Here is a 13,597-nt window from a genome sequence, read left to right on the forward strand (position 1 = left end):
AATAAAAAAAAAACCAATTTAATCTAGAATGACTATTTCTTAAATGGTACAATATGACTTAACTTAAAGAATCTAGAAATAGAAATATCTTCTAAAACTAGTAAAAAGATCTTAAATAAAAATATTATATATATATATATATATAAATTACTGTATATAAAAACATTACCATAGGTGACATAATCATTGAAGTCTGATGATGTGGTTGTGGATTTAAAGATTTTGTAGGTGCTGGAAGTTGTCCTCCTCGTACTAAGGGTGGAGGAGTTGAATTTGTAACACTTCCTGACCGAGCAATAGAAGGTCCCATTTTACTAGTTACACTAACTCCACTAGACCCAAGAAGAGCATCTTTCATCATCTGGCTCTGGTGAAGTTTCTTCAGCAGCACAAGCTTCATTTCTTCACTACGCAATTCCTCTCGTAACCTATGAATTTTCCTTCGTTTCTCTTGTAGTTCCTCTTTACTAAGCTGCTTCTGCTGAGGAAGTGGTGGCATTTCCAGCATTTCAGAATCTGATGACTCAGGCCTTGAATCACTCTCAAAACCATTTACATGTCCATTCACATGAGCATTTTCTTCATCAGACAAAACCACAATATCTGGAGAAGAGCAGCTACTCATGCTGTAGGATTCCAAAAAACGTGAGACCCTCGATGGGTGTCTATGTAAGTAGTGGCTACTTGGCCTTTCCCAGTTCCTTTGGTCACAAGTTTTTTCTGGTAGTTTTGTACCATCATTTGTTGATGATGGAGTCTCTGCTGTAACACCCAGTTTTGTATCAGTTTCAATAGGTGCTCTCCATTTTACACTGAGGTCTATTGTTTCATCTGGACCATAGATCGTTGGATACAGCCTGTCTTTGCTTTCAGATCGGTTTCTATGTTTATCTTTCCTATACACACAAAAAAAAAAAAGTAAAAATTTTTAGCAATTATCATTACACTAACATGTAAAACAAAAAAAAAAAAAAAAAAAAATTTATATATATATTGTCTAAAAATTAAATAAAACAAAAAACTGAATATATCTACTCGAAAGTAAAAACTATTAAACATATTCACAGCCAGAATTCACACTTGCATCAAAATGAACTGCAGTTTTTGTGCCAAAATGCAAATATGCATCCATTCAATTGTGATGAAATGAACAAATCAGCAATATTGTACACTGACTGAACAACTTGAGTGATACTGGCACACTGATTGAACCATGGGCTATTGCATTACGAATGGAATTTTACTCAACATCAATCACGCTGTCTAGAGAGCATACTATAAAAGCTGTATTGCTTGGTTCACAGTTTCTTATTTTTTTTACTTATGTTGAAGTTATTCTATCTATCTAGTTAAGTATTTTCTTTTTTGAAGATTATGCTTACTGAATTTTAATTCTTTAGTTTGTGAAAAACAAAATATCACCCTTAGTGTGTGTCTACTGATAAAATTGTGTGTAAAAAGTGCTTTCTTATAAAATTTTACCCTAAAGGGTTGTTATAACGAATAGCCTGGGACATCAGGACTGAAAAGGAACAGGGATGGACAATATGTTGAACACTGAATCAGTGTTCAACATATTGTCCATCCCTGTTCCTCTTTATGTCATCTGATACTGAAATAGAATTCTATTCAAGTGATGTGGATTCCAAATCTCGTTCAAATGCATCTGTTGATGTTAGAAAGCTACAAACAATAGATGCTAGTGTTACTTGGAGTGATGATTCTTCACAGATGAAATCCATTAACTAAAAAGCTATACCTAGTTATTAAAGCAACACCAGAGAAGTGCCCTGAGGCACACATAAAGAATCCTCGCAAATATAAGCGGCAGCGAATGTAAGGGTGATATGATCTAATACAAAACATCAAATTTACATTCCAATAATTCATTAATCAATTAGCAGGAATAGCAAAATATGAAATGAGGTCAAATGGATAATGAGGGTGGCATCGTCTCATTTCAATACATGTCCTGTAAAATCACCTTCCATTATAGACTGAGAACAAGAGTAAGGATTAATGACAAAGATAATAATTCATCATTAATGAAGAAAAATAAGGGTCACAATTTGTTTAGTAACACCAGACCTTTTAATGACATTGGACGAACCTTAAGAAAAATTCAAGCTACAAACAGCTTAAAAAAAAAAAAAAAGAGAGAGGAGAAAGAAATCAGGCACAGTTAAGTTTTCCCAAAAACTTAACTACCATAACAATCAACACAACAATATATTTTTTAGGTAGTCGTAAAATTAATGACCAGAAAATAAATATTTAAAAACTTCGTAAATATTAACCCATGGCACATTACAAGCTTCCAAATGGTGATATGTGAAAATTGGCACTTAAGTTACAAAATTTAAATAATACTAAATAATGAAAAGCCTGAATGGAACTACTTACAGTAATCTTCGCACTGATGGTTTTTAGGGACGAGAATGTCTTGCTTATGACACATACACAAATAACCCTCTCTAGCAAAAATCAAAAGGAAAATTAAATTTTGCTGGCAGCAAAGGTTGGTATTTCACTGCCACAAGAAATCATAAATTCCTGTGGTTTTATTTTGCAACACTAGCATTGCCTTCTTCATTCACTGCAAATGGTTCCTGTTGCTGTAGAAAACAAAAATCATCACTGCTGTGAACAATTTTCTTCAATTTCGAAAGCATGTCTAAGCCTATTTGCAAAAATGCCATAAGACTGAAGTTATTGTTGTAGTGAGGTTTTAGGAGCATCAGTGAATAAGGCCTTATTGCTCCACGTATACTGTCTGTAAATTGTGTGTTCTGTGGTCGATTTTCTGTATGCTGGATGAAAAACCAGATTTTCTGGGAGAAAAAACAATGCTATTCTCGCCTGAGAAAGACTAATTTAAGCCATGTGAAAAAGGCCCATTAAAATTATTCATGTCATTGAAGGGAATCAAACTCAGGTCTTTTTCCACCCAGTGTGGGGAGGGCAGCAATTCTACAACTGTACTACCCATGAGGGCTAAGACTGAAGTGGGGTGGAAAACCATTCCAAAAGCTTTTAACCACTGCTCTACTCAGCCAGTATTTTTTAGACCATAAGATGCTCCCATATTTTAGAAGCAAGTTTTGGGGCAAAAATACTTTATTGTAAATGTTTGAAACACAGATTCACAAGTGCTTAATAAATAAAATGTGAGTATAGAACAAAGATTTTATTCATTGCAGAATGCCAAAACTCATCACTACTATTCCACTTATTTCTAACATTATGGTTTGAACATTCACATTCTTCAATGCTATCAAGGGCACTGTTGATTCCAAATTACTCGATAGGCAGAAGCCGTCTTGCATTTCACTGACTCCTAAGAATTTTTCGCCTATTTGCATACTTGAGAAATTGTTGGTTGCTTCATTCACCCTGTTGGTTCACTCCTCATGTATAAATGCTTTAAAGGATTTATTAATTGAGATGTCCAATAGCTGCTGTCTAAGATCTCCCGGAATTACACATAATTCATCATTTAATTCAACAAACAATCTTTTCTTGTTGCATCTGTTATGTGTGATCACACACTGAAAAAAAAAGCTATCTTTTTCAGAAGACCACCTGAACATTGATCATACTCTCTCTCTCTCTCTCTCTCTCTCTCTCTCTCTCTCTCTCTCTCGCCATGGCTAGAGGTAAAAAACAAAACTGCATGCACCTAGCATACCTACAGATCATAAGATATGGGGAATTTTGGGCAACATATTCCAAGAAAAGGTGCAGTCTGGAAGAAAATATTGTGTGTGTGTGTGTGTGTGTGTGTGTGTGTGTGTGTGTGTGTGTGTGTGTGTGTGTGTGTGTGTGTGTGTGTGTGTGTGTGTGTGTGTGTTGTTGTTGTTGGTTTGGTTTTTAGGAGCATTAGCAACTAAGGCCATATTGCTCCGGGATATGCGGTGGTCATTCCCTGACTTTTCCGCATCCTCCGTATTTGGTGGTGACGGGCTCGAACCCTGATCTAATCAAGAAGCGTGTGCTACGCATTGCTGCTCCTTCCCACCTGGCTACGGAGGCGCCTGTGTGTGTGTGTGTGTGTGTGTGTGTGTGTGTGTGTGTGTGTGTGTGTGTGTGTGTGTGTGTGTGTGTGTGTGTGTGTGTGTGTGTGTGTGTGTGTGCGCACACATGTTCTAGTATAAGTTTTCACCTTCTCATACCAACACTGGCAAATTAATATCTTGTTGGCAAGTATAAAGTTAATGTTTTTTAACTTAGGTATTTCTTTGTTAACTTACTCACAGAGCAAATATAAAATTATTCCTGAGAAACAATTATTACTATTAATGAATTATTGTAACTGATTACCCAACTCACCAAAATCTTTGGTTACTGTGTGCCACTGATTGAAATAAATTTGTTACCCAAAATGCACTTGGAAATGCCATTATTTATCCGACATACAGTCAGATCTTATTTATCGATTTCAACCTGCTAATGTTATTAAAGCTAAGTCTGAGTTTGTTATATTTTTTTTAGGTCTTTTGTGCTGTAAAATATTTTCCAATTTAAAGCTTCCAACAACAGTAACTTTAAAAAAAAAAAAACTTTTGCCCCAGCTTTTCTATTAAAATTGAACAGGCACAACCACTCCTGCTAACAAGTTAAAAACATTATGACAGAACAACAAAAATTACTTTTAAAAAATTCTAACATGAAATCTGACATTGAATGGTAACAATTAACTTTGTGTATGAAAGTATCTTTTATAAAAGAAAAAGAGCTATCCTCTTCACCAACTTAAGCATTTCTCTATCATGCTTTGATTTAATAATTTTCACACTAAAAAGTCCCATTTTCACTTATCCCTATCACTGTTGGCATGAAATTCTCAAACAAGTGTAGCTATGAGGCATCAACCTTAAAATGCTTATAGTGAAAGCAGTAATGAATATTTCTCATTAAAAATTTATTTTTTTTCTTTCTAGTCAATACAACAGGGCTTATAACCCAAGTAAAAATTTTCAGTTACATACCAATTTTAATATACCGTCCCTTCTGAAACTCATAATGCTGCGGTGTGCAAGTATTTCCTCTGTGTCATTCTCTCACTCTACTACAGGCTTTCAAGTCTGACTCTGTGGCAGCAAAAATACCATCTCAATAATACTCTTAATGCTGCAAAATGAGGTATGTTAAGATATATTTTATGACCAATCCTGTAATAAGGTGGTCATAGAGGAACTAGATGTAAGGAATAATTTCATATAATTTACTTAGATTTCACAAAAGATTTCAATGCATTCACGTATATTTCTTGTACACAAGTTGAGAATTTTGGAAATAGGGATAGGCTGCTGAATAAAGCAATAATAAACTAATAAAAAAAAACAGTCATTATAAATGGGCAATGCTCCCAATGAAGTGACATCACATGTGAGGTCCATTAGGAGCTATTCTGGGGCTCTCATTTCTAATTTTTGTTAACAATACTATTACAAGTTTCATGTCAAAATTTGCTGGATGTTAAGCTTGAGAGATTTGACAGCAACAAGAACATAACTAGGGCATGTTGTTACAACACAAATGATAAGTTATACAACTAATTGGGGGGGGGGGGGGGGGGGGGAAGGAATGGCAATTTAACTTAATGCCAGTAAAGCTCAATTGCCATTCAGCTTTACTAGCATATCACAATAATTCCTGGATAAACTGCCTACTCGGAAAGAAAGGAGGTGGCACACCCAGCATTGAGGATGAAAAGGACTTGGGAATTATAGTACAGTGCAAGTTAAAACTCTCTCAAAGCTGCTAGGACAGCACATTTGAGTACTGTTAACAATATAGAAGAATTTTGCTAGTAAAGATAAAAAAAAAAAACAAAACTCATTTTAGGTAAAGGTATTGACTTGTTTGAAAGGAACAAAGGCAGGCAACAAGACTAATTACAGATTCAAAGTGATATCATTATTATAGGAAGAGACTCCAAGCATCTACATGAGGATCTGGCTGCATCATTTGTTTTAAGCCGAGCCATATGAAATTAGCAATTTTGAAATTACAGATGACTGTTTATTAGAAAAACTTTCAGGCTTTATGTCCGAAAGTAAGCAAAGCTCTTGGAGTTGATGGCATATACCCAGTAATTTTTGAGGGAGGCCACAAGAGAGTGTATTGAACCATTAAGGTTAACTATGAGGGCATCTTTGGACTAGAGATGTGCCAACATATTGCCAGTACATAAAGGTGGTGCTAAGAGTCAAGTCAATAACCACAGACTGGTTAGTCTGACTTCAGTGGTAGCTTAAAAATCTGACTTCAGTCCGATTTCAAAATTAGTTGGACTCAGTGATAGGGAAAAATCTTTCCCTATCACTGAGTGGCAGTGATTAAGAGGCAATGATTAAGAGTGCAATCCAGGACATTTAGATAGAAATGCCATTCTGAAGAACACACAACATGGTTTTGTTAAGTGAAAATCATGTTTAACTAACCTAGTAAACTATTTTGACACAGTTACTCATGAGCTGGAAAGGGAACAATTTCAACAGTTTATTTGGATTTTAGCAAAGAATTTGGCTGAGTCCCTCATGAGAGGTTACTGTATAAGCTGAAACATGTTGGGATTACTGGAAAGATTCTAAGATGGACTGCTGGGTGGCTGCAAGGCAGAAGGCAGAGGGTTGTGATTAATGGATATTCTTCAGATTGGTATAAGTCAGATGTGGGGTCTCCCCCCCCCCAAGGATTGGTTCTTGGACCACTACTGTTTCTGATTTTCATAAATGTCATGAAGGGAAAGAAGGCAAAATTGCATAAGATGTAAAGATTGGTGGAATCGTTAATGATCAGCGCCAAGAAGCACTCCTTCAGCATGACTTGAACAGGTTTCAAGAATGGTCAGCAAAGTGGCAGCTAAGTTTGAATGCAGAAAAATGCAAGGTCTTACACTTGGGAAATAGCAGCTTGAAAATAAATCATACACTTTGCGGGGTTGATTTAAAAAAACAGCACAGGAAAAAAAGGATTTGGGAGTTACAATATGGACAGATATTTATAAGGCCCTGAGAGGGATTAGTAAAATGAACAAAGGTTTTCTGAGCAGTGTAAACAGGCTGACAGGAAAGCCCACAGCATCCTATGGATGATTTATCAAACATTATCCTACGGATATAGGGAGATGGGAGATATTGACGAGTCACAGCTCCCTAAAGGCAAAACTAACCTTCTTAGGCTGACTGATGACCCAAATTGCACCTGTATAAGGCAATTGTAAGACCACATTTGGAATACCGTGTCCAAGTATGGAGACTTCATCTGAAGATATTGAGCTTCTTGAAAGGGCACAAAGATTGGCAATCGCATGGTGAGATTGGCAAAAGGGCAACTGTATGAGAAAAGACTGATTATGTGGGCAATCGAGCTTGGCAACAAGGCACATCAGAGGGGCCCAGAGTGAGATTTATAAATGTCTGAGAGGGATTAGTAAAATGAACAAAGGTGGAATTTTCACTGTTACAAAAAAAAAAAAAAAAAAAATTTGTCTGCGCAGATAGCACAGAGGTATCATCACCGTCCTCCCCACACTAGGTGGAAAAGGGCCGGATTTGAATCCTGTCGATGACATGAGGAACTTTAATGGGCTTTTTTCACTTCGTGACTGAGTTAGTCAGTCTCAGGCATAGATAGCAAAGTTTTTTTTGTCCAGCAAAACGGGCAAATTGACCAGAGAACACACGCAATTTACAGACATCAGCATCTATGGCCATCTATGTGCACCAACTCCTTTGGGGACAAACTGGAATGGCGACTTTGGGTTAGAACAACAAGCTTGCAATCAGTGACTGAATTGACTTCTGTATTAAAGGAGCAACAGATAATAATACTTCCTTCTTGTTATCGAACACTGGTTCAAAGTTTATGAAAAAGGATACAGTCTATAATTAAGGTCAAAGGTGTGCCAAACAATATCATATTACACTAGAAGGTTCTTTTTAAATATGCAGGTATCTGGCTAGGGAAATACTGTTTGTCTGCAAGCACATGCATACAGACCAGTATGATTTGAAATATTGTGTGCAAAGTTTTCAGCAATGCATTCAACTAATAATTTTCAATCATTAGTCTCCTTACTCCTACCAAATATAAAATATATTATAATCAATTCGTGTAATAGGATTCAAAATACATTCATTATGTTGACTACTTTGGAACCAGAGTGAATGGGGAATGTCTGTTACAATGGTGTGCAAAACTTAAGGTTGTTGTTGTTGTTTTGGTTTTTAGGAGCATTAGCAACTAAGGCCATATTGCTCCGGGATATGCGGTGGTCATTCCCTGACCTTTCCGCATCCTTCATATTTGGTGGCGACGGGCTCGAACCCCGGTCTAATCAAGAAGCGGCAAAACTTAAGGACCAGCACTATTTCTAAAGGTTACAACCACAAAATCTTTACTTAAGGTACTCTTTACTGATGAGAGTAGATTCAGTCTCAGCAGTGATTCTGGATATCAGCTAATCTGGCGAGAGGTTGGCACACGGTATCACCCTGCAAACATCACTGAAAGGGATCGATATGGCGGTCGAGGTGTTCTCATCTGGGGAGGCGTTATCTTGGACAGACGTACACAACTCCAGACACTGGAAGGTGGTACTGTAACCAGTGCACACTACTGTACTGAGGTAATCCTTCCCCATGTGCATCTGTTCCGAAGTGCTATTGGCTCCGAGTTTGTGTTTATGGATGATAACGCCACACCCATCGCACTGCAGTTATTGATATACTTTTGGAAAGTGAGGACATCGTTCGTATAGATTGGCCTGACTGTTCCAACGATCTAAATCCTATGTTGTTGTTGTTGTTATTTGGTTTTTAGGAGCATTAGCAACTAAGGCCATATTGCTCCGGGATATGCGGTGGTCATTCCCTGACCTTTCCGCATCCTCCATATTTGGTGGTGACGGGCTCGAACCCCGGTCTAATCAAGAAGCGTGTGCTAACGCACTGCTGCTCCTTCCCACCTGGCTACGGAGAATCCTATCGAACACATATGGGGTGCTCTGTTCACCAGCTGAAGATGGTGCTGACAGAGGAATGGACAATGTTACCGCAAGAACTTATCAACAACATTGTTCTAAGTATGGACAGGCAGTGCAAAGCCTGCATCGACATTAGGGGTGGCCATATCTCCTACCGAGGACCATCTCTTCCCTTTGTTCCATCTTTGGCAGTGATGTATCTGTATCATGGCAGCCAGTGCTATGTTGCCATTTTTGAATAAAGTCCCTCTGTACCGTTTTGTTTCCATCATCATTTCTGTACCTCACAATGTTCCTTTGGTATGCTTTTCCCATATCCAAGCCACTCTTATGAGAAGCAACAGGTGAGAAGCAAACCTGACTGGTCCTTAAATTTTTCACACCAGTGTTATAAATATATATACAGCTGAGAGGATGATTTTAAGAGGAATAAAAATTTTGTATGTGCACACACAAACTTTTTTTTTAAATTTCCCTTAAGGATTATCCTTGATGCTATCATATTTATATACTATTTATATACTGCCTACTGCTCATGTTCACTTGCCAACCCTCAGCTCCACACAAAGCTGTCAATGTAATGAAAGTATTTTGACTCTTCCAATATGCTTTACAGTAAATTTTCTCTTCATTCTGAAATCATGAACGATGTAATGTTTTATGCTCATACCCACTACTTACTCTACCGAATCAATGTTAGTGACATTAGCATCATACTTCGGTCCGAAATATTTAGTATGAATCATGTAATGTTTTATGCACACACCCACTGCTCACTCTACAGAATCAACGTTTGGAAGAGGTTAGGCCAATAACATAATCAACATGCTCAACAGCGTCGAGATCACGAGTCAAGAAACCACCTGGTACTTGCCATGTCAGCCCGCATTGGAGAGCTCCACGGTAGTAGTTTACATTCCCACTGTTTGGCTGATCGAGCTACAGAGAGTGAGGAAGTCCAACGAAGAGAACCTTCCAGAGTATTCGTGTGATAAATGAAAAGAGAATTGGTTTGACAAATACAAGAAGAGACCACATCACTTGGATCATGTTATTCTGCCATGCTTTGTTGCAAATTACACATGCAGCACCAACAAGATCTGCAAGAAATGACAGTATCCAAGCACAATACGTTATCGACTTGGCTCAGGATTCAAAAAGTACAAGCGCGAGATGGTAACACTGCACATTCCATTTCACAATGAGGAAACCGAGATACTGTCAGAGATAAAATATGTCAAGATCTACGACAACAATGAAAAGCTCATACTATATCATAAGTTGTACGAATTAGACTTGGACATTTGCAAAACGATTGAAATATGTAAGATGATGTGTCAAGACACCAACGACGTTGACCCTGATAAAGCATGTGGTAATATCCTGCATAGCCTTGTAACGCAACTGCGAGAAGACCCCCTTAGAAACTTACAATCATCTAAACAGCAAGATGAACAAGGATCTAAAGCACACCATGCTCAACCGACTCGGCGCAGTTGCAAAGAAATGCGAAAACTTGATGACCAATGGGGACTTCTGCAACTTAATAAGAATGGCCAATGACAAGCAAGATTCTACTCATGCATATAATTTGGAGTCTGTTATCTCCCAATCGTGAATCGATTCAAATATTCTTGAGTGGCCCAGCTGGGTTGCATTTGAAATATACAGCTGGCTTCAGTAATACAGACGGATACTGTAATGACTACATTACATGCTTGCTTCAACTGGTAAGGCTGCCATTGCGATAGACAGAACTACTGTGCACACTGCCCTCAAGATATCCACTTCTCTGGTTACCAAAAGGTTTCTGCCACAGGTGGCAATGATTAGCCCAAAGCCACCTAAGTGGTATGCCCCGAATCATAAACGTTTTTCCGCAACCAGCAGGTTTATGCCAGCTCTGAGCACATCCAAGATCGCCTCCGATGATCCTTTGCGTGATCTCCTCTCCTGACTCCGTTCTTTTTGCCTTTCTCATGATGCTTTGCACTGGTCGAACCATGGTTGTTGTTGTTATTTGGTTTTTAGGAACATTAGCAACTAAAGCCATATTGCTCCGGGGTATGCGTGGTCATTCCCTGACCTTTCCGCATCCTCCATATTTGGTGGCTCATGGGCTCGAACCCCGGTCTAATCAAGAAGCGTGTGCTACGCACTACTGCTCCTGCCCACCTGGCTACGGAGGCACCAGAACCATGGAAAGGGCAAAAAGAACATGAATGGTGTCATTGACATCACTTCCAGAAAGTAACTGAGTTAGTGTCAGACCTTATCCGGAAAGTAAATAACGCATTTCTGTTTCATAAAATCATGACAAATTGGTTTTAATACCATCTGAAATTTAGTAGGTTCCACCAAAGATGTTTACACCTCAATAATTAAAAGAAAAAGTGAAAAAGTAAAAATGCATATTAATCTATTTTGTACCCTTATTACAGGTGCCAAAGATCTCATGGTGACCACTGACACCTGTAATTTGAATTTTGGTAATGGCCATGGTTCTGCATAGAGACAGCCATGTACAGCTATCCACACAAAAAATAAATTGGCTTTTCTAAATTGGCTTATTCTGATCTATATTGCTTGACAAAATTAACAGAACAAAATGATTTTCATGAATATTTTATTGTGAACAGCATCGCTGAAGGCAAATATTTGGTATAACAGGCATCCTGGCATGCAAATTCCAAGTATCCAACAGAAATCAATCTACCACCTTACAGAACTGCACATTATGCAAATTATCCATACCTATAAAAACACAGGTTGTGACCACTTCACTTCATTCCCATTGTTTTGGCTTTCTCAGTGGGAAAGCCACATCTCAAGATGGCAAGTCATCGTCATTTAGATGATTGTTTGAGATGATAGGCCGTTGGATGACTTGAAGCCGGGCAATCACAGGCAGAGGTGGCACATCGGCCTAATGTGTCATCTCAGCACTATGGAAGCAGTCCCTCAGCACTGTGGAATGGCTTACTTTTCATGTAAACCATTACAAGAAGAGCTGGCCAAGGTCACCTGAAGGCTATGTCAACCAGAACAGACAATGCCCTGTCATCAACTGTTGAGGTTACTGTGACCACAGGTGAAACCATTTCCAACCAGATTGTATTAAGAAAGTTCAACTGAAGTGGACTCTACGCAAGGAAGCCAGTGGTTTGTATCCCATTAACCCAAACCACTGCAGACTCATCAAAACTGGTGCCATAAACACATGGCCTTGAGCCCTGACAAATGGGGTACAGTTCTGTGCTCTGATGAAGCCCATTTTAGCCTAAAAACAGATTCTATATGTTATTTCAACTGGAGACAACAAGGAATGCGGTACCATCCCTCTGACATCAGAGAAAGGGACACTTATGGTGGAGGTGTTCTCAAATGGGGAGCAATAAGGATTAAGACTGCACCCCTCTTCATGTTTTTGATAGGGGTACTGTAACTGCGCAGAGGTACCAAGAACAGATCCTCAAACCCTATGTGTGGCTTCTTAGGGGCACAGTTGGCTCAGCTTTTCTTTTCATGCACAAAGTCACAGCACACAGAGCTCAAGTGGTAGATGAATATCTTGAAACTGAAGATATCCAATGACTGCCATGGCCAGCACGATCACCAGACTTAAATCCAATCAAACATGTGTGGGATACCCTTGGGCATCTCACACGTTTGATTGGATTTAAGTCTGATGAAACCATTTCCAACCGGATTGTATTAAGAAAGTTCAACTGAAGTGGACTCTACACAAGGAAGCCAGTGGTTTGTATCCCATTAACCCAAACCACTGCAGACTCATCAAAACTGGTGCCATAAACACGTGACCTTGAGCCCTGACAAATGGGGTACAGTTCTGTGCTCTGATGTTTTTAGGCTCACATTTTAGCCTAAAAACAGATTCTATGTGTTATTTCAACTGGAGACAACAAGGAATGCGGTACCATCCCTCCAACATCAGAGAAAGGGACACTTATGGTGGAGGTGTTATCATATGGGGAGCAATAATGATATATGGCTGCACCCCTCTTCATGTTTTTGATAGGGGTACTGTAACTGTGCAGAGGTACCAAGAACAGATCCTCAAACCCTATGTGTGGCTTCTTAGGGGTACAGCAGGATCCTTGGATTTGACTTGTTAATAGCCCCGCCTTGAGACTGACTAACTCAAGATACTGAGGAGGAAATCCACGGCTACTGACAGCTGGTCTCAAACCCCTCACACTCCACTCAGTACAGTCTTGTGCTCTTGCTAACATGACTAATGGGGCACTGTTTAATTATGTAACACATTATCATCTAAGGCCATAAGCTTTATAACAGTCAAATATATCATAAACTGTATGATTTACTGCATTACACACTATATTTGCTATTGGAGAAGAGTAAAATAAGTGGTGTTCATTAATAAAATGTTTCATGATTATACTTGAAACCATACCTTCAGTAGCAGCATGTTCTATAAAACAATATTAATGCAATAAAAAAATTCAGTCTAACTTTTCTCATTCAAGAAAAAAATTATACATGGTTAATTAATACTGTAAGCATTAAAGTACTTATTTTCTCAACTTAATACTTGTTTTTTAAAATCTTAATTCTTTCCCCCCT

At 38.4% G+C, this 13,597-nt stretch overlaps 1 protein-coding gene across 3 annotated transcripts in view; it reads right to left on the reverse strand.

The window, feature by feature from the left end:
- The window catches only part of LOC150083354 (uncharacterized), a 376,181-nt gene that overhangs the window by 15,931 nt on the left and 346,653 nt on the right, over positions 1 to 13,597 (reverse strand). For all 3 annotated transcript variants that reach the window (XM_090377987.1, XM_090377988.1, XM_090377989.1), the window contains one exon: positions 170 to 896. In XM_090377987.1, the coding sequence (XP_090234113.1) occupies positions 170 to 896 (727 nt within the window). The remainder of the gene's footprint in view (positions 1 to 169; positions 897 to 13,597) is intronic.

Source organism: Mastigoproctus giganteus, chromosome 7 (assembly GCF_048544385.1).
Source record: "Mastigoproctus giganteus isolate SK-2022 chromosome 7, ASM4854438v1, whole genome shotgun sequence".
Lineage (NCBI taxonomy): Eukaryota > Metazoa > Arthropoda > Arachnida > Uropygi > Thelyphonidae > Mastigoproctus > Mastigoproctus giganteus.